We start from the raw sequence: 22346 nt of genomic DNA on the forward strand, positions 1-22346 counted from the left end.
CATGTTGCCTTCTTATGATTCCACTAGGTGGCATCACTTTACTTGTCAGCTATACGGTCTACTCGTCTGCTCCAGTTAATTTTCTTTGGTCTTGCAAATGATGTGCAGTCACCTCTTTCCACCCCAAACGTACCCAACTTTATTATGGCCTAGCTGCACAACTGATCCTGGACCAGTTGTTAAGTGTACAATGCCCAATATTAAAAATAAGTCAGTCAGCCTTGCAGGATGACATCATGCAAGCCAACGCGTACTGAGCGCGCTGTTATTATGCCTGATCACAATTAGCGTACACAACACTTTCATGGTAACGTGTTGTTTTTCTTTGTCTTATTTTTCCCCCCTTTCATGATTACAGTAAATCATTGAGCAAATCATCATGATATAATCAGATGTAGTTTTTGGAAGGAGGCTACTGAGTTGTCGGTGTACTGGGTTTAGTATGCGCAAAATATTGTACACTAGCCCACTTCAGATATTTTGATTGGGTCACAGAAAATAGTGAGGCATTGAGTATCATAACCATAAGTTATCATCAGCATTGACCCTTTGTCTGTATCTGATAGCAAGATGTGGCAGGTATCATACGCCTCTGTGTTGTTTAGCTATAGATTTTGAACCATCAATGATGAGCCGTATTCCGGGATTTGTTGCGGTGTAAATCGGGTGCACACAGTTTTAACAAGGTCCTAGGGCGCCCAAGTCGCGCCTCTCTCTTTGTGGCTGTAGAAAGAAGATGGCTCCCGTTCTGGAGAATAAGTTCCTGGGCGCAGCCGGGGCAGGCGACACTATGGAAAATAGCAACGAAGACGAGGAAGGACAAAACCTATGGCAAGTTCAAGTACTCGTGATTTACAATGTGCTATTTTCTGTAACGGAAAAGCTTTTTACTAACTTGTTTAATGTGCTTTGTCACTGCCGGGTGCTCTCATCAAAACGGTCCCGGATGCCTTCAAAACAGTTAACGTTATTGCTAACGCGTACTGTAGTTACGATAGCAAACATTCGTTCAGCTACAACATTTTGCTTTAGTTAGTGTGGCTACATAACTAACCAGTTTCAATAACAAACGAACCAACCAACCTTATAGCTAACTAGGCAAGCTAACCAATATCCACTCCAAATCAATACTAATAACAGGCGCGTTAACTAGCCAAGTTATTGTCGTCTGATTGTGCAGGACCAAATAATGTGACGTTAACTAGCTTGCTTTCCAGCTAGCCCCGTAGCCACAATAATTTGTGTTCCTTGATAGTTACAACTACATAACTAGCTATGCTATAATATTGCCAAGCCAGTCAAACTTATTTTATAAAATATTCCAAATTAAGAAACGATCTAGCTAGCAATGTATGATCAGTGACAGCTGACACTCAAAAGCTCATTCGACAAGATAGCTATCACTTGTTACGCTAATTAGCCTAACTTAGGTAACGGTCTTGGTGGCAAGACAGACATGCAGACAGACACCTACCAGTAGGCTATGTGTTAAGCCTAGGCTACTTAATTGTATAATGTGATAGCAAGCAAGCAAACTAAATGCATTGTTATTCCCTTCAGGACTTCAATTCTCAGTGAGGTTTCAACACGTTCAAGTTCTAAGTTGCCATCCGGGAAGAACATATTGGTGTTTGGTAAGTGTAAATCCATAGCCTTCAGTAACTTGTAATCACATCAAAAGGGAGAAGTAGCTTATTTTCAGGAGAGGTTGCATTTAACATTATACAGATAATAAATGTTGTCTTCAGTCAAATAAACCAAATCATAACAATAACATGACAATAACCCGTTTGTGCGGAAATGTTTCAGGTGAGGATGGGTCAGGAAAGACAACGATTATGGCAAAACTCCAAGGAGCAGAGCACAATAAGAAAGGAAGAGGCCTGGAGTATCTGTATCTGAACGTCCACGATGAGGACATAGATGGTAAGTTCCCTGTTCCAGTGGCAAAAGAATACAACTGTACATGGGTTAGGCTACATGTTATTTTTTGCGTGACTGTAAATCTCTGAATATTGGCAGACCTTACACGCTGTAACGTGTGGATCCTGGATGGGGACTTGTATCACAAAGGCCTGCTAAAGTTTGCAATGACAGCAGAGTCGCTGAACGACAGCTTGGCAGTGTTTGTGGCAGACATGTCAAGACCCTGGACCATCATGGAGTCGCTCCAGAAGTGGGCCAGCGTGCTGCGTGATCATGTGGACAAGCTCAAGATCCCGCCGGAGGAGATGAGAGAGATGGAGCAGAGGAGTAAGTAGTGCTGAATCATCTACTTCACCTTGGCTGCTGCGACAGTGTCTGTGAGGACGATTGTCCAAGCGAAGGCTAGTCCCAACATTTAGCTGTGTTTGTTTGGCAATCAGACAGTAGAGGTGGTGATAATTTTTTTTATTTTTTTATTTTACCTTTATTTAACCAGGTAGGCAAGTTGAGAACAAGTTCTCATTTACAATTGCGACCTGGCCAAGATAAAGCAAAGCAGTTCGACAGATACAACAACACAGAGTTACACATGGAGTAAAACAAACATACAGTCAATAATAAAGTATAAACAAGTCTATATACAATGTGAGCAAATGAGGTGAGAAGGGAGGTAAAGGCAAAAAAAGGCCTTGGTGGCAAGGTAAATACAATATAGCAAGTAAAACACTGGAATGGTAGTTTTGCAATGGAAGAATGTGCAAAGTAGAAATAAAAATAATGGGGTGCAAAGGAGCAAAATAAATAAATAAATTAAATACAGTTGGGAAAGAGGTAGTTGATAGGGCTAAATTATATGTGGGCTATGTACAGGTGCAGTAATCTGTGAGCTGCTCTGACAGTTGGTGCTTAAAGCTAGTGAGGGAGATAAGAGTTTCCAGTTTCAGAGATTTTTGTAGTTCGTTCCAGTCATTGGCAGCAGAGAACTGGAAAGAGAGGCGGCCAAAGAAAGAATTGGTTTTGGGGGTGACTAGAGAGATATACCTGCTGGAGCGTGTGCTACAGGTGGGAGATGCTATGGTGACCAGCGAGCTGAGATAAGGGGGGACTTTACCTAGCAGGGTCTTGTAGATGACATGGAGCCAGTGGGTTTGGCGACGAGTATGAAGCGAGGGCCAGCCAACGAGAGCGTACAGGTCGCAATGGTGGGTAGTGTATGGGGCTTTGGTGACAAAACGGATTGCACTGTGATAGACTGCATCCAGTTTGTTGAGTAGGGTATTGGAGGCTATTTTGTAAATTACATCGCCAAAGTCGAGGATTGGTAGGATGGTCAGTTTTACAAGGGTATGTTTGGCAGCATGAGTGAAGGATGCTTTGTTGCGAAATAGGAAGCCAATTCTAGATTTAACTTTGGATTGGAGATGTTTGATATGGGTCTGGAAGGAGAGTTTACAGTCTAACCAGACACCTAAGTATTTGTAGTTGTCCACGTATTCTAAGTCAGAGCCGTCCAGAGTAGTGATGTTGGACAGGCGGGTAGGTGCAGGTAGTGATCGGTTGAAGAGCATGCATTTAGTTTTACTTGTATTTAAGAGCAGTTGGAGGCCACGGAAGGAGAGTTGTATGGCATTGAAGCTTGCCTGGAGGGTTGTTAACACAGTGTCCAAAGAAGGGCCGGAAGTATACAGAATGGTGTCGTCTGCGTAGAGGTGGATCAGAGACTCACCAGCAGCAAGAGCGACCTCATTGATGTATACAGAGAAGAGAGTCGGTCCAAGAATTGAACCCTGTGGCACCCCCATAGAGACTGCCAGAGGTCCGGACAACAGACCCTCAGATTTGACACACTGAACTCTATCAGAGAAGTAGTTGGTGAACCAGGCGAGGCAATCATTTGAGAAACCAAGGCTAATATTGCTTCCCTTTATGTTGCGAGATGCTTGTGGAGCTGATATGGGTTTTATTTGGCAAGTGTCTGCAGCATAGTGAACATCCCCAGGACAGAGCCAACGAGATTGTATGTATGCTGTGCTTACATAACACATTTAGGCTACAGTTTGGATGCTGGCTGGTTTTTCATTTAAACTAAAGGGAATGGCAGTAGAAAGCAGACACTGAATTATAAAATTACTCATGGTCATGGTAGTTTGTAGGTCATCAGAAAGGCCCATGATTATCAGCTGTGTTCAGTCATGATGACTAAAAGCCTAGTCTGTTGATCACTGTCTTATGTACTGAATGCTCCCTCCTGATAATTTTAGAAATTATCATGAAGTGCTCTTTTGTGCTCTGAAGTTGCATGCTCTTACAAGAGCCGGGGGTTATCTGAGGTTCTCTTGAGCAGGCTGTCTGAAGGTTACTCTACTTGGAGATGCTTTAGAGATTGGTTTGATTTTTGCAATCCAAAATTAAACCAATGCCATGTTTAATGTGCTCAAATAATCCCAGTGGATAGGTTCACTATTGTTTTTGTCATCATTCAACTGTAGGCCTATGACTACTCTGGGCTTAAGTGTCAGGTTTATGATTGGAGAACCACTAGGCCTAACTGTTTACAAACTAAAATGTGTGAAAGGGGAAGTGGCAGAAGGATGATGTTTCTGTAGGCAAAAAACCTTTGAGGTAACGTAGCACATTACTGCATTCTACACAAATATTGAATATTTTGCGTAATCTGAACGCTTCTACTGGACCAATAATCAGTGATTTACTGAATCTATACTGTAGGCTAAATTACATAATTTTGATAGATGAAGACATGGTTTGAATTTTCTTTCTCAATATTGGGAGGAAAGCCTTTGCATAGTTGTCAAGCCTTGTTTTTCATTGTGGATTGTGTTGTACTAGTAAATAAGTTTTACTTTGTTCAATAGTGGAGGCCTGATTTTGGCAAGTGGTGTTTGCTGATATCCAACACAGGTAGCCAGGCTGGCATATGCGCCCTGCTAAACTTTTTTGTTGAATACACTCCCACCCACAAACATTTACATCTTTCCAATCTAGCGGAGTAGCATATCATCCAGACAGTGTTCACCTTTCAGGATGTCGGTAATGATGTCATCACTGCACATGTCAGACTAGTGCGACATATCTAAAAGGGAGGAGGGGTGTCCAGGCGCCCTTACAGCAGTGTTGCGTCATGGTTTCTTCTGACACCAGATTGAGTCTAAGCATGGAAGGGATATCGAGTGTGCAGGACGTTCTGGCTCAGTTGAAACTGGAGCAGCTTGGTGGTGCTCTGTAGCAGAACCATTCCTTGCTGTATCATGCACTGAAATAACACAGATCAACAGTTTTTTTATTAACAACTGTCATTATCAGGATTCAGGAATATGTCTCTGCATTATAACGCCACAAAGCTGTAGGGTCCCGCAGGGAACAAAAATGGAAATTACGCTTCAAATTGATCATTATCATATCTAGGCTAATACTTATACTGTAAAGCTATTTGGCCCCACCCATGTTTGTACTGGAACGGTTAAGTGGGCAAAGTTGAACGATGGACGATGTGGTGTCTGAATGATGAGAAATCTGGATTCATAACTGTACAGATGAAGGCTAGAAGTGTGACCACTGCACCTTTCTGACAGGCACTTTGCTGTTATTACCTTACTAAAGATGTTTTGCTGCTCAGCCGGGTTATGTAAGAAATGTAGGCCTAAGCTATGTATGTCACTCCCACCAAGGCAGTCTACCAAAATATCCAAGGAGAAAAAAACAAAGCTCAATGGCTGAGAAGTGCTTGCCTAAGAATGTTTTCCTTGAAGAACACAATGTGAGCCAGGCATTTTTTTGTACACCCAGTTATTTGAGTTCTTTGGAGACAATTGTTTGTCCAAGAGAGTAAATGCCGTAGTGTTACACTAGGGCAATTGCACATTTGCATCTTTTGGTTTGTCTTTGTTAGTTGAGACTGTTGCGTCTAGGCTCTGCTGGCCCCCTGTAGCTTTAGCTGGCACAGATCAGAGCCTGAACAGGGAGTCTGATCCCATCCCTGTTCCCAATCAGCTGGAGTTTACATCACAGGGCCCAGGCCAGGCAGCCCAGCACCCTAAGGGTTGTTCTGTTCCTGGTGGGAGGGAAGTGCTATAGCAGCATTGGCTCTCTGGGTTAGCCGTAACCACATTCCTAAGGTTCCTGAGGAAGGGGAAGTGCCTTCCCAGACCACTGCTCACAGCTGCTGTTCTGGGATGCATACAGGGGACAGACTGCCAGCACAGATGCCTGCAGCAGTGCCCTATTGGGAGTTATGCTTCTCCTTTATACCGAAATAGACCTAGCCTTTGTTTTATTTTGCTGTAGCAATATATGGATCCATCATGTTAGTTAAGCTCTTTGGAGTGTAAATATATTAGCAAGTCGTACTAAAAGCTTAGCGAGTCATTCTGAAAGCTTTTGCGCTTGTTTACATATCTACCAACTACAGTCTCTAGGGTTGAGTCCTGTAGAAAGTCCAGGAGAAGCTAATTGTCATTGATATTCTGTTTAGTTGGAGTTAACAGCGCACAGTGGCATGAATAGCTAGATGACGGATGGGCTGTTGTCTGCTTGACTAAGGCAGACGGTTAGTTATGTGTGTAAAACACATTGGGAGTTATTCTCCAGTCTGGGTAGTGGAGCAGGCAGGAGAGGAGCGGCTGTCAGATCAGCTAATGTCTCTATAGACATGGTGCAGCGAGTTCTGGAGCTCAGTGAGAATGGCTGGGTCCGGGGGAACAGGGACTGCATTTACTCCATGTCAGGTCACTTGGTCTTTAAAAACTCAGGTCCCCTCCCGGGTGGCAAAGTGGTTAAGGGTGCTGTACTGCAGCGCCAGCTGAGCCACCAGAGACCCTGGGTTTGCGCCCAGGCTCTGTCGCAACTGGCTGCGACCGGGAGGTCCTTGGGGCGACGCACAATTGGCCTAGCGTCGTCCGGGTTAGGGAGGGCTTGGCCGGTAGGGATATCCTTGTCTCATCGCGCACCAGCGACTCCTGTGGCGGGTCGGGCGCAGTGTACGCTAACCAAGGTTGCCAGGTGCACAGTGTTTCCTCCGACACGTTGGTGTGGCTGGCTTCCCGGTTGGATGCGCACTGTGTTAAGAAGCAGTGCGGCTTGTTTATCGGAGGGCGCATGACTTTCAACCTTCGTCTCTCCCGAGCCTGTACGGGAGTTGTAGCGATGAGACAAGATAGTAGCTACTAAAACAATTGGATACCACGAAATTGGGGAGAAAAAGGGGTAAAATTTAAAATAAAAACTCAGGGCCCTAGTTATGGAGTACCCATTTGTGATGCTGTCCTGTATACTTTATTTCAATCAGAAGAAAATATATGCTCTCTATACTAGAGGTCGACCGATTATTATTTTTCAACGCCGATACTGATTTATTGGAGGACCAAAAAAAGCCGATACCGATTAATCGGACGATTTTTAAAAATATATTTATTTATTTGTAATAATGACAATTACAACAATACTGAACACTTATTTTAACTTAATATAATATAATAAAATCAAATTAGCCTCAAATAAATAATGAAACATGTTTAAATAATGCAAAAACAAAGTGTTGGAGAAGAAAGTAAAAGTGCAATATGTGCCATGTAAAAAAGCTAACGTTTAAGTTCCTTGCTCAGAACATGAGAACATATGAAAGCTGGTGGTTCCTTTTAACATGAGTCTTCAATACTCTCAGGTAAGAACTTTTAGGTTGTAGTTATTATAGGAATTGTAGGACTATTTCTCTCAATACCATTTGTATTTCATATACCTTTGACTATTGGATGTTCTTATAGGCACCTTACTATTGCCAGTGTAACAGTATAGCTTCCGTCCCTCTCCTCGCTCCTACCTGAGCTCGAACCAGGAACACATCGACAACAGCCACCCTCGAAGCAGCGTTACCCTTGCAGATCAAGGGGAACAACTACTCCAAGTCTCAGATCAAGTGACGTTTGAAACGCTATTAGCGCTCACCCTGCGAACTAGCGAGCCATTTCACATCGGTTACACCAGCCTAATCTCGGGAGTTGATAGGCTTGAAGCATTGCGAAGAGCTGCTGGCAAAACGCACGAAAATGCTGTTTGAATGAATGCTTACGAGCCTGCTGGTGCCAACCATCGCTCAGTCAGACTGCTCTATCAAATCATAGGCTTAATTGTAACATAATAACACACAGAAATACGAGCCTTAGGTCATTAATATGGTCAAATCCGGAAACTACCATCTCGAAAACAAGACGTTTATTCTTTCAGTGAAATACGGAAAACTGTTGCATATACCCTGACTCTGCGTGCAATGAAAGCAAGAGAAGTGACACAATTTCACCTGGTTAATATTACCTGCTAACCTGGATTTCTTTTAGCTAAATATGCAGGTTTAAAAATATATACTTCTGTGTATTGATTTTAAGAAAGGCATTGATGTTTATGGTTAGGTACACATTGGAGCAAGGACAGTCCTTTTTCACAAATACGCACCGCATCGATTATATGCAACGCAGGACACGCTAGATAAACTAGTAATATCAACTATGTGTAATTATAACTAGTGATTATGATTGATTGTTTTTTACAAGTTAAGTTAATGCTAGCTAGCAACTTACCTTGGCTTACTGCATTCGCGTAACAGGCAGGCTCCTTGTGGAGTGCAATGAGGCAGGTGGTTAGAGCGTTGGGCTAGTTAACTGTAAGGTTGCAAGATTGAATCCCCGAGCTGACAAGGTAAACATCTGTCGTTCTGCCCCTGATCAAGGCAGTTAACCCACTGTTCCTAGGCCGTCATTGAAAATAAGAATGTGTTCTTAACTGACTTGCCTAGTTAAATAAAGGTGTTAAAAAAAAGAGACCCAAATCGGTGTCCAAAAATACCGATTTCCGATTGTTGGCCATTCCAATTAATCGGTCGACCTCTACTCTATACAACCTGTGTTTAATAAATCTTGTAAAGATTATTGATCCTCCAAATGAAAAAGGTGCATTGCGACTGGCCTAACCAATGTGGCCATCCCCTGTTTGCCCCACAGTGGTGAAGGCTTTCCAGGAGTACACAGAGCCGGAGGGAGCCGATCCAGCCTCTCCCCAGAGACGGGCTCCCCCAGCAGGGGGGGATGACGAGGGCGTGGTGCTACCGCTCGGGGAAAACGTACTCACACACAACCTGGGCATTCCAGTGCTAATAGTTTGCACAAAGGTAAGTTGAGGCTGTCTGGTTGAAATATACAGTACCAGTTAAAAGTTTGGACACACCTACGCATTCAAGGGTTTTTCTTTATTTGGACTATTTGTTTTACATTGTAGAATAATAGTGAAGACATCAATAGTGGAATCCATGTAGTAACCAAAAAAGTGTTTAACAAATCTAATTATATTTGAGATTCTTCAAATAGCTACCATTTGCTTTGATGACAGCTTTGCACACTCTTGGCATTCTCTCAACCAGCTTCATGAGGTAGTCACCTGGAATGCATTTCAATTAACAGGTATGCCTTGTTATAATTTAATCTGTGAAATTTCTTCCCTTAATGCAGTTGAGCCAATCAGTTGTGTTGTGACAAGGTAGGGGTGGTATAGAGAAGATAGCCCTGTTTGGTAAAAGACCAAGTCTATATTATGGCAAGAACAGCTCAAATAATCAAAGAGAAATGACAGTCCATTACTTTAAACTTCTTGATACTACCCATCCCGGATCCGGGAGCATAATCATTGCCTCAAACTAATTAGCATAACGCAGCGGACATAAATATCCCTAGAAAATGTTCCTATTAATGAAAATCACAAGTGAAATATATTGAGACACAGCTTAGCCTTTTGTTAATCACACTGTCATCTCAGATTTTCAAAATATGTTTTACAGCCAACGCTAGACAAGCATTTGTGTAAGTTTATCATAGCCTAGCATAGCATTAAAAGCAATCAAATTAAATCATTACCTTTGAAGAACTTCGGATGTTTTCACTCACGAGACTCCCAGTTAGATAGCAAATGTTCCTTTTTTCCCAAAATATTATTTTTGTAGGCGAAATAGCTCCGTTTGTTCTTCTCGTTTGGCTGAGAAATCGACCGGAAAATGCGGTCACTACAACGGCAAACTTTTTTCCAAATTAGCTCCATAATATCGACAGAAACATGGCAAACGTTGTTTAGAATCAATCCTCAAGGTGTTTTTCACTTATCTATTCGATAAAATATCCACCGGGACAATTGGTTTCTCGTAAGAAGCGATTGGAAAAATGGCTACTTCTGTACTTTACGCAAGATTTTCTGCGGGAGCCATCATGTGACCACTTTCTCAATGTGGTCCCTTACGGCTATTCTTCAACATAAATGTGTAAAAAGACGTCACAATGCTGTAGACACCTTGGGGAATACGTAGAAAGCGTAAGCTCATTCGTAGCCCATTCACAGCCATATAAGGAGTCACTGGCATGCAGCGCTTTCAAAATATGGGGCACTTCCTGATTGGACTTTTATCTGGGTTTCGCCTGTAACATCAGTTCTGTTGCACTCACAGACAATATCTTTGCAGTTTTGGAAACGTCAGTGTTTTCTATCCAAAGCTGTCAATGTTATGCATAGTCGAGCATCTTGTCGTGACAAAATATCCCGTTTAAAACGGGAACGTTTTTCATCCAAAAATGAAAATACTGCCCCCTAGTTACAAAAGGTTAAGACATGTTCGGTCAGTTTGGAAAATTTTAAGAACATTGAAAGTTTCTTCCAAGTGCAGTTGCAAAAACCTCCATGAGGACCGCCACGGGAAAGGAAGACCCAGAGTTACCTCTGCTGCAGAGGTTCATTAGAGTTACTGTAACTGCACCTCAGATTGCAGCCTAAATAAATGCTTCGCAGAGTTCAAATAACTGACACATCTCAACATCAACTATTCAGAGGAGACTGCGTGAATCAGGCCTTCATGGTCAAATGTTTCTTTGCAGCAATCTTTTGGTCTGATAAATCCAAATTAGATTTGTCTTTGTGAGACGCAGAGTAGGTGAACGGATGATCTCCGCATGTGTCGTTCCCACCGTGAAGCTTCGATGACGAGTTCTGATGGTGTGGCGGTGTTTGCTGGTGATGCTGTCAGTTATTTATTTAGAATCAGGGCACACTTAACCAGCATGGCTGCAGGGATGCATCTGGTTTGGTTTGCCATCACATATGGTTTGCGCTTAGTGGGACTGTCATTTGTTTTTCAACAGGACAATAACCCAAAACGCATCTCCAGGCTGTGTAAGGGCTATTTGACCAAGGAGGAGAGTGATGGGGTGCTGCTTTAGATAACCTGGGATCCACAATCCACATGATCTCAACCCTATTGAGATGGTTTGGGATGAGTTGGATCACAGAGGTGAAGGAAAAGCAGCCAAGTGCTCAGCATATATGGGAACTCCTTCAACACTGTTGGAAAAGCATTCCAGGTGAAGCTGGTTGAGAGAATGCCTGCCAAGAGTGTGCAATGTTGTCAAGGCAAAGGGTGGCTACTTTGAACAATCTCAATTATATTTTGATTTAGCACTTTTTTTTGGTTACTACATGATTCCATATGTGTTATTTAATAGTTAATAATAGTAGATGTATTCACTATTATTTTACAATGTAGACAATAGTAAAAATAAAAACCCTTGTAAGTTTGTGCCCAAACTTTTGACTGGTACTGTAGGTACCTGAAAGAAGTAGCCTGCCATATTTAGGCACCAGTTTTCAAATTAATAGACAGGTTTTGTACTGAAAGATTTAAATAACACTGATCCTCAGATTCTTCATGGGCCCACAACTAACTAGTACACCATTGACGCTCCACTCTGGCAGTCCATTTCATGGTTGGTGCCTGATCATCTCCCGTCTCGAGTTGCTGGTTTTTAGTGTTGCCCGTGAGGCAGCATCTTCAGCCCTTGAAAGCACCACATTGTTCCATGTCCATGAGCTTCTGGCAAATGGCTGCTTTAAAAGAACACAATGTTGTCAGTCATCAGTACTTCACATGCTAGTCATGATGAGGACGAGTGAATGTATTCTTTTCACTGCTCACTGTTTTTCTATTTATTTTCTGCCTTTAGGGAGGAAAGGCTTATTTCACTCCCGGGGAATTCATATGGGTCTTTAGTGCAGTTTGTTGAATATACTCTCAGAGCATTAGTGAAGTGTCCTTTCTTCAGGCACGATACATATGGATATAGTGGATTTGAAGTGTGGTATGTCTTAGTCTGCTGTCATTACGTGTTCCATATTTTCAGACTATTTGCTCTATTTTCTTTTTCTTTCTTTCATTTGTTTTGTTTTTGCAATTTTACCCCGTTTTCGCCCCAATTTCGTGATATTACTGTCTTGGCTCCGCTGCAACTCCCCAACAGGCTCGGGAGAGGTGAAGGTCGAGTCATGCGTCCTCCGAAACATGACCCGCAAAACCGCCCTTAACATCCGCTTGCTTAACCCAAAAGCCAGCCGCACCAATGTGTTGGAGGAAACACCGTTCAACTGTCGACCGAGGTCAGCCTGCAGTTGCCCGGCTCGCTACAAAGAGTCGCTAGAGCGTGGTGAGCCAAGTGAAGCCCTTCTGGCCAAACTCTCTCCTAACCCGGATGACACTGGGCCAATTGTGCGCCACCCTATGGGACTCCCGTTCACGGCAGGTTGTGACACAGCCGGTCGAACCCCAGGCTGTAGTGACACCACAACACTGCGATGCAGTGCCTTAGACCGCTGCGCCACTCGGGTGGCCATTTGCTGTATTTTCTAAATTAATTATGTCATTGTGCTAATGCTAGTTAGCATTGGCTCTCAAAACTACCTCTAACTTCCTTCATACTGGACACAGAGACATAGAAAAATGGTATCCACAAGTTCATCTGACTCTGGGGAAGTAGATGAAGAATCTCTGCTCAAATGGCAAAATATCCCTTTAAGTCCCACTGAGTGTGGCACTTGGGTATGTATATTTAATGAAGGGCTCCTGCATACTTAACCAGGCCTGCTGTCTTTGCTACTGCCATTTTTTTTTATTTCAGGAAGTAGCTAGCCTGGCATTCCCTGAGTCATGCTCAGCCAGTCAGCCTTGTTGTTGTCAAGGTTACCATCTTGTGGTCACTGTGGGGAATTGTATATATGTGTGTGTGTGAGAGACTGGGTGGGGCCTGCCTGCAGGGTCTTACTGCTCCTTCCCGGAGGGAGTGAGGAGGGGAACTTGCAAGCGAGTGGAGCAGAGGGGAGGAGAGCGGAAGTGAGGGAGGGTCTGAGACTGAAAGGGAGGCATGGCGAAGTGAGCTAAGCTTGAGCTAAGGCGAGTCATTTTTATGTCCCTCGGGAAGGTATGGTTTACTTGCTCCAGTTGTAGCCTAATTGCCGTCTACTTTGCTCTCTTCCTCGCTCTTTCTCTGTCAGTTAAATTCAAAGGGCTTTATTGGCATGGGAAACATATGTTTACATTGCCAAAGCAAGAGAAATAGATAAAGTGAAATAAACAAAATCTAAACAGTAAAGGTTACACTCACAAGTTTAAAAGGAATAGAGACACTTCAAATGTCATTATGGCTATGTACAGTGTTACAATGATATCTCTCTCCACAGTGTGATGCAGTCAGTGTTTTAGAGAAAGAGCACGACTTCCGAGAGGAGCACTTCGACTTCATCCAGTCCCACATCCGACGATTCTGCTTACAGTGTATCCTTTCCACTCAAACACAACTCTCCCTTAGAATGACAGGCCCCACCATAGATGCAAAATTATACAGTTGAAGTCGGAAATGGACATACACCATAGCGAAATACATTTAAACTCAGTTTTTTACCATTCCTGACATTTAATCCTAGTAAACATTCCCTGTCTAAGGTCAGTTAGGATCACCACTTTATTTTAAGAATGTGAAATGTCAGAATAATTGAGAGATTTTTATTTCCGCTTTTATTTCTTTCATCACATTCCCAGTGGGTCAGAAGTTTACATACACTCAATTTAGTATTTGATAGCATTGCCTTTAAATTGTTTAACTTGTGTCATGTTTCGGGTAGCCTTCTACAAGCTTCCCACAATAAGTTAGGTGAATTTTGGCCCATTCCTCCTGACAGATCTGGTGTAACTGAGTCAGGTTTGTAGGCCTCCTTGCTCGCACACGCCTTTTCAAATTTTCTATAGGATTGAGGTCAGGGCTTTGTGACGGCCACTCCAATACCTTGACTTTGTTGTCCTTAAGCCATTTTGCCACAACTTGGAAGTATGCTTGGGGTCATTGTCCAATTGGAAGAACCAATTGCGACCAAGCTTTAACTTCCTGGCTGATGTCTTGAGATGTTGCTTCAATATATCCACAATCTTCCTTCCTCGTGATGCCATCTATTTTGTGAAGTGCACCATTCCCTCCTGCAGCAAAGCACCCCCACAACATGATGCTGCCACCCCGTGCTTCATGGTTGGGATGGTGTTCTTCAGATTGCAAGCCTGCCCCGTTTTCCTCCAAACATAACGATGGTCATTATGGCCAAACAGTTCCTTTTTTGTTTCATCAGACCAGAGGACATTTCTCCAAAAAGTACGGTCTTTGTCCCCATGTGCAGTTGCAAACCGTAGTCTGGCTGTTTTATGGCGGTTTTGGAGCAGTGGCTCCTTCCTTGCTGAGCGGCCTTTCAGGATATGTCGATATAGGACTTGTTTTACTGTGGGAATAGATACTTTTGTACCTGTTTCCTCCAGCATCTTCACAAGGTCTTTTGCTGTTCTGGGATTGATTTGCACATTTCGCACTAAAGTACGTTCATCTCTAGGAGGCAGAACGCGCCTCCTTCCTGAGCGGTATGACGGCTGCGTGGTCCCATGGTGTTTATACTTGCGTACTATTGTTTGTACAGATTAACGTGGTATCTTCAGGCATTTAGAAATTGCTCCCTTGGATGAACCAGACTTGTTGAGGTCTGCATTTTTCTTTTCTGAGGTCTTGGCTGATTTCTTTAGATTTTCTCATGACGTCAAGCAAAGAGGCACTGAGTTTGAAGGTAGGCCTTGAAATACATCCACAGGTACACCTCCACGACTCAAATTATGTCAATTAGCCTATCAGAAGCTTTTAAAGCCATGACATCATTTTCTTGAATTTTCCAAGCTGTTTAAAGGCACAGTCAACTTAGTGTATGTAAACTTCTGACCCACTGGAATTGTGATACAGTGAATGATAAATGACATAATCTGTCTAAACTTTTTTTGGAAAAATTACTTGTCATGCACAAAGTAGATGTCCTAACCGACTTGACAAAACTATAGTTTGTTAACAAGACATTTGTGGAGTGGTTGAAACACTTAGGTTGGAGTCATGAAAAACAAGTTTATGTAAACTTCTTACTTCAACTGTAAGTGTTTTATTTAGTTTTGTGCCCTATCATGTCTGCATGTTCCTTAAACCCACCTGACAGATGGAGCTGCATTGATTTACACCTCTGTCAAAGAGGAGAAGAACATGGACCTCCTATATAAATACATAGTGCACAAAATATATGACTTCCAGTTCACCACGCCTGCCTTAGTGGTGGAGAAGGATGCTATTTTGATGTAAGTGAATGCTCAGTTATGCTCTGTTAGGTGCCCACGTATTGAGGTAATTATTTTTCATCTTGTGATTTGGCCTTTTGATGGCCTCAAACAAAAAAGACGGAACAGTTCAATGTACAAAGTGGCAACACAATGGCAGAAAATGCAAGAATCCATTCAAATGTAATGAACTAACACGCCCCCTTCCTGCATTGGGGAACATCCCATGCTCTGCCTGCACGCACCCCACGTCTATTTCTATGGGCACAATTACTGTTCATGACACAAACGTTTCAACAGTTCTGCACATTTTATGTGGTGCAAAGAACATTTTGCCGTTTTAAATTTAAAAAAAATGCAATTCTATACGTTTTGCCATGTCTGTGTTTTTGTGGGTATTTGAGTGACAAAAAAAATACAATATCTATGGGCTAAAAGAAACTAAATTTAAAGAATGTTAGCTGACATTGGCTAGTTGAACTGGACATTTCTGACAAGTTATAAATGGCTCTCTAAGGTATGCAATGACTAACATGACAAGAGGAACTGATGATGCACTACCCAATTGTGAAATTGCACCTTGTGCATTCTACTATTACAACTTTCAAAATTAAGCTTAGAGCTGGACTGGGTTTAATTTTTTTTGAACATTTATAAATGTTAACATTTTGGGGGGGGAACCCGTGTGTGTGTGTGTGCCTGTGCCTCCCCCGCCGACCCCTCGCACAACCCCACAGTTTCAGAACCACTAATTTAGCACACATGCTTATCCAGAGCGACTAACAGGAGCAATTGGGGTTAAGTGCCTTGCTCAAGGGCGCATCGATTTTTCACCTAGTTGGCTCTGGGATTAAAACCAGCTAACTTTTGGTTACTGGCCCAATGCTCTTAAACACTAGGATACCTGCCCCCCAGATATGACTGGTGGAGAGTTCTGAAGTTATATGAACGTGTATTGTCATTGATGGTTATTGTAACAAACTATTGGTCAGTGCTCGAGTACCAAACAAAACTGTTTTCCTTTTCCTAGTCCATCTGGATGGGACAATGAGAAGAAGATTGCAATTCTGCATGAAAATTTCACAACGGTGAGACCTGAAGACCCCTTTGAAGACTTCATCATGAAGCCTCCAGTACGAAAGGTAGGATCATGAGACTTCTACGGATAAGAGACATGACTAGGACATTTGACAAATGTCCCTTATGCATCTCCCTTGGTTGGACATTCATGCCTTCTCTCTCCAGCTGGTTCATGATAAGGAGGTCAACGCGGAGGACGAGCAGGTGTTCCTTATGAAGCAACAGGTATGTTTGTTTACATTCTAGATCGCACAGTTCTGGGTTGCCTTTCATGGTTGCAATTCCACGTTCTCTCCTCTTCTAAAGATGCACACTAGATGGTGGTGAGCTGAGAATAAAATGATTGGTTTTGTTCAAAGCTATGATTGTGGATAGTGGAGCCAGTTTAATTTTATTAGCATTTCCCAAGCTTCAAAACCTGAGGTTCCTATTCTGTACTTCCTCCCGGGCCAATCTGGAGTCTGAGAACATCAAGGGCTTTAGCCTAATTGGTTGAAAGGGTGTTGTTTCTGAGAGATCACGTGGTTGCCTTAGGGCGAAGAGCGCTTCCTTTTTGTACTGGGCTTCAGTCAGTCCCTGTTAGATCAAGCTACCAGTATCCATCCATGCAATGTTTTTCTACTATGCCCATAATCTGTGATGGAAGAAAGTGTTTCTGGGAATGTTATGAGGGTTGTAAAATATAAGATAAAAATGCTGAATTTTATGGGGCCCAATTATTTCAGTGAAAATGGAATTCACATAATTTTTATTTTTGTCTGTTCTGAAGTCTTTGCTGGCCAAGCAGCCTGCCACACCAACAAGAGGTTCAACAGTAAGTGTGAAAACATCAACCACACTTTCTTCTTTTTTTCATGGCCACTTTTTCTTGACAAATAAGTGTTGGATGACAATCATTTCATCAATAGGAGCCATGATTAATTTGAATTGCCTCAACTGTACTCTGCTCTCTGTCTTCTGTCTGTGTTTCAGGAATCTCCTGGACGGACCGCTTCTGGCTCGCCTCGACCCACTGGCCGTACAGGCCCTACCAACGTGGCCAGCGTCTCGCCAATGACCGCGGTCAAGAAACCTGACCCCAACATGAAGGGTAAGTTGGAACACTGGAACTTACTGCCCACCCTTTATTTTGTATTTTTACAGAGCATCATGGAAACTGTTGTATGAGAACTGGCAGTCATTTGGGCAACACTTAATTTGGGTATTGGAAGTGTGTGACTGCTGTGTAACCACTGCCCCCCTGAGGTAGCTATTGAAATAATTCCATAAACAATGGATTCCTGCAGTCCTCCCTCCGCTGGCCTTGCTTGGGGAGAAATATTGACATTTTCTCCATTAAGCTCAGTGGTGGAGCTGTGCATACCGGTGTGAATAGATCCGCTTAAATTAAGCCAAATTTAATTGAGACCTGTAACCCCTACCCTGTAGTTGGTTGGTGTTGGCAAGGACATGTGGGGAGGAAAGGAATTGGATACGCTATATGAAAACGGACAGTTAATCCTCTAGGAATGCATCTGCATCGAATTGAATTATGTAAATCGTGTTCCAGTTAAAGTATGATGCTGTGTGTGCTCATGTTTTTTTATTTTTTATGATGAAATTATGAATACCGTGATCATACAGGAATAACTGTTGCGTGCCTGAATTGTATGGAAGAAATAGATCTCTCCTTTTTAAATCTCATGGTTGTGATCCTAAGGGATGCTCGTTTCATGTGTTTGTGTCTAAGGAGCAGCAGCAAACGAGGGAGTGCTGGCCAACTTCTTTAACAGCCTTTTGAGTAAAAAGACTGGGTCCCCTGGGAGTCCAGGCACTGGAGCTGCGGGAGCAGGATCTCCAGGATCAGTCAAGAAAACAGGTAAGGTCTCCTCTGGCCTGGCCCTCCAGGGCGTCACTGGCTTCTCTCTGGTTTAACTGCCTCATGTTGTTGCCTTTGGACCATGCTGTTGTCTGGAAGTTTACCCCTAGAACCTGAGAGAAAGAGAGGGTGAAAAGGGAGTTCTTGGCAGGTCCTAGAGGAGGGGAAGTGTTCCACTCGACTCCTCTGCCACTGGAGGAACTGGTGAAAGGCCTGTATGCATGGGACAACAGTTGTTAACGATGTATCATTGTCTGGCTGCAAAATGTCATAAAACCACCCTAAATGACACCAAACACATACCAACGCTCACTGCTCATCTCTCATTTTTGTTTGTCCATTCAGTATGAAGTTGTAATTAACCCATTGTCCCAGCATACTTGCGTGGCCTTTGTGTCCTACTGGCCTCGTTCGGTTAATGACATAAAACTGAAAGAATATGCATGGAATGTTTTTTTAGTGTCTTATGATTGGTTTTGCATGTGTGCACCTGTCATGTGATGCAACTGAAGTAATTTAGCATGGGGCCACATCTCATCAGTTTCCTTCCGCTTGCTGGCCTGGCCATAACAGTCAATGTCGTATTTCTAGTACAGGCACAGAAGCTACAGGATATTACTTTCTCTTCTCTGTTTTATTTTCCAAGGGCAGAAGCCGGTTTTGACTGACGTCCAGGCAGAGTTGGATAGAATGACTCGCAAACCGGACTCCATGGTTACAGCTAACACACCGACAGAGAACGAAGCGTGAACGCAACAACAGCATTGTCCACTGCAAATACTCTGGAAAACAAACACACACAAGCATAAAAAAACTAAATATGACCAAATTCCCAATGTTTATATCAGTCAGCAGACAGTAGTTTTGCCAAATGAATTTGAGATGCGATCAGATATTTTTGGTTATTTTGGTAAGATGGGGAAAGAACAAAAGGTGGAGGTTTGGAGGAGGAGGAAGTTGAGTACTTGGCTGTATCTATCCTTATTACTTCAATTGTAATTGTTTTTTTTGTTTTTTTTTGCAAGGGATGTCCGGTTCAGTAATGCGTGCACACTTCTTGGGGGGCAGCCAAATCCCCTGGTCAGCGAGCCCTCCGTTAGCTAGGGGATACACCCTCCCTCACAAGCTTAAAGAGTGGAAAAGTGCTGCGGCCTCTTGTTCAGCTAATCTTATGGAAGGAAAGCGGTTGTGATAAGAACAATTAAACCTTAAATATATTCATTTAAAAAAAAATGAAATACTTGCAAGCGTATGTAGTATGTACAAAAAAAAAGAAAAGGTTAGAGATATGATACTGGTGTATTTATATATAAAAAAATTGTTATTTTCTATTTTTTTTCTGCACTGTTTGCGATTTAGTAAAGGGTTTAGATAGCTATATCTCATAACATATTAAACTCCACTGATGTCATGACACTAATGTGACAAATACAGATAGCTGATAGCAAACAGTGGCCTGCCCACAAAATGGCAGGTCCAACTAGTCATCTAAGGATTCTGTAAATATCAACGAAATTGCAATTCAAGCTTTTGGTCTTATTTTGTACAAAAATGCAATTTTTTCACAAGATTGTGAAGAAATGTCTGGGATAAAATGAGCATTGTTGGGATTGGCAAGTGTAGAGTTAGCAAGGAACACTCCTTTGGCTAGAGGTGTTTTGGGGGCAGCATCTTTCCTACTATAACTCCCAAGTGCCTGGCACAGTAACTGTTTGTGTCATAGTGGAGCTGCTTGTCTACTTAAAGAGGAAATGCACTGTACCACCAACGGCAAAAAGTTGTCCATTTGGTCATTTCAAGTAATTTATTTTGTTAATTTTTTTTGTATAACAAGTCTGTGGTCTTTGCATAAGGTTTCAAAAGAAATGTAGCTGACATTGTTCACTTGAGTAATATTGAGAGAGATCTAGATGCACATTTTTAGAAGCAACCACAAGTTTAGAGTATTTGTGTCCCCCAGATGAACACTTGCATGGTTTAAACCACTCACTTGCATGGCCAAATCATATGGAAATCAAATACTACGGTTTTAATTAAATGGGTTATCCTTAAAAAGGAAATTTAGCTCTGTTCTTTTTCAGTTTCAAATGTTTTTATACAAGCTGTATGGCAGGTCAGGTTAAACATTCCCGATTTCTACATGTCGGTGTAAAAATCGTGGCCCAGTAGGAAATTGCAATGTCCACAGATCTTTTGTGTAATCTTCAGTGCCCATTTGCAATGTTGACTTTTTGCCTTCAGTGTACATACAGTTCACAATTTGTACATCTGTGCACCCTGCCTTCACTCAGGGTAGATCTTAGTCAATATTATCAGCCTTTACTTGTGTCCTTAGTAGTTTTTTTTTAATTGTCCTAGTTCTGCCAATGTTTTTGTTAGTTACATCCACTCTACTGTACCATATCAAATCATTTGTAAAAAATCGTAAGATTATTTGATTAATCACAAATAACTAGATGATCACCCTCAAATCTACCTACAGTCTTAGCTATGGTTAATTTGCAGATCAGCAATTGTAACATTGGTTTAATAAACTGTAAGAGCAGCTACTTGGCTTTTAAAACCACCTATAACAACAACGGAAACTACATAGAATTGGAACCTGGAACCAAAGATGCAGCAATCAGTGTGTTCTGTTTGTGTAGAATAGTCTGGTTTGATTCCCAGGTGACCATCTCCCCTGGCCCTGCGTGGAACACCTGTCATTCCAAAGTACATTCTAAGGTGGTCCATATACTTACTTGAGTTGCCAGGCTAACTTTTTTTTACTCTGCAAGGGAAAAAAAATACAAGACCTAGAGGTGTGCAGTCTACTTTATTTTGTGTTAACGAATCTGTTGTAAGAATAAGAACTGGCTGGATTTTGATTCCATTTTTCTTTTCTTTTTATATCTTCATTGGGCAGAAATTTGCATCTAAGATCTGTTGCTGAAATTCAAGCACAATATTGTGACAGCCAGGAAGGAGTATTAATCTTACGTTGAAATAATCACTTTCATTGGGAGAGTTGTAGTGAACCCCCAGATGTTATTGTTTAAACTAGAGAATGCATACTCTTCTACCTGCCTGCTTAGAGCGTGTATTGATGAATTACAAGTATGATGTACTTAATATTGCATTCATATTTTGGGGATTAGCAGTATAACGAACATGTCCCTGGCAGTCAAATCTGCTCCAGACTTTTAAAGCTAGACTTTTTTTTGGAGATTTTAAGAAAATATCCAAATAAACTAAAATGTCTGTCAAAGCTCCTTAGTTTTTCATGTGCATTTCTGGTACACCTGTCCATTGCAGTGCATCTCCTTGGTATTTTTCTGTTAGATTTTTCTGCACAACAATGGTTGCTGTTTGCAAGCATTACTATGCGTAAATGATATAGGACAGATATCTTTAGGGTGGTAACAGCCTAGAAATTCATGAACTAGTTCACTCCTCTGATGTTTGTCTCCACATAGTTACTATACATCTGCATTAGCCAAACAGGCATTTGTATGTTTGGCTAGTACATCACGCTGCTTGATTTCCAAATTGCAAGTTTTTGATGATTGGATATCATTTTTTTTTCTCTATACATCATCTTAGTGCTATGCCTTCAGCCCTTGAAAATATACACATATAGGAGATTTAAAAGCTTTTGCTTCCAGTCCTTTTTATTCAGGATATAAAAATATTTTAACCACATGGAGTACTGTGTTTGTGCCCTGGACATATTCCGTGTGATTGTATGGCTTTAACGTGATGCAGCCATGTGGTATCTCGCTTTTTGTGCCGACAAAGATAAGGAAAAGTGTCTGTCAGCCCTGGCTTCAATAAAACAAAGAATCCAGACTTTTGTTACCTTTTTGTATCCCTTTGTCTCAAATCATGATAATGTGTGTCTAGAAGGCAAGTAAAATCCATGGTGAATATTGCTCTGTTTTGCGGTTTTAATGTACTGGTATTCAGTGTGAATTCTAGAAGTGACACCAATGGGTACATATTGGTTAG

General features: G+C 42.0%; 1 protein-coding gene across 4 annotated transcripts; it reads left to right on the top strand.

Moving 5' to 3' along the window:
* The first annotated feature begins 682 nt into the window (after nt 1–682).
* Nucleotides 683–22230, top strand: dync1li2 (dynein, cytoplasmic 1, light intermediate chain 2). Of its 4 annotated transcripts, none has more exons than XM_021585898.2 (13): nt 683–831; nt 1561–1634; nt 1810–1926; nt 2023–2253; nt 8934–9100; nt 13474–13567; nt 15307–15442; nt 16452–16563; nt 16667–16726; nt 17271–17315; nt 17474–17591; nt 18231–18359; nt 19006–22230. In XM_021585898.2, the coding sequence occupies exons 1-13, from the start codon at nt 737–739 to the stop codon at nt 19107–19109; spliced, it is 1482 nt and encodes a 493-aa protein (XP_021441573.2). In that variant the 5' UTR covers nt 683–736; the 3' UTR covers nt 19110–22230. The 4 variants fall into 4 exon arrangements, with proteins under 4 accessions (XP_021441573.2, XP_021441576.2, XP_021441574.2 ...); XM_021585901.2 differs by having other exon boundaries at nt 19011–22230; XM_021585899.2 differs by having other exon boundaries at nt 18237–18359.
* Nucleotides 22231–22346: the final 116 nt, after the last annotated feature.

Source organism: Oncorhynchus mykiss, chromosome 26 (genome assembly GCF_013265735.2).
Source record: "Oncorhynchus mykiss isolate Arlee chromosome 26, USDA_OmykA_1.1, whole genome shotgun sequence".
NCBI lineage: Eukaryota > Metazoa > Chordata > Actinopteri > Salmoniformes > Salmonidae > Oncorhynchus > Oncorhynchus mykiss.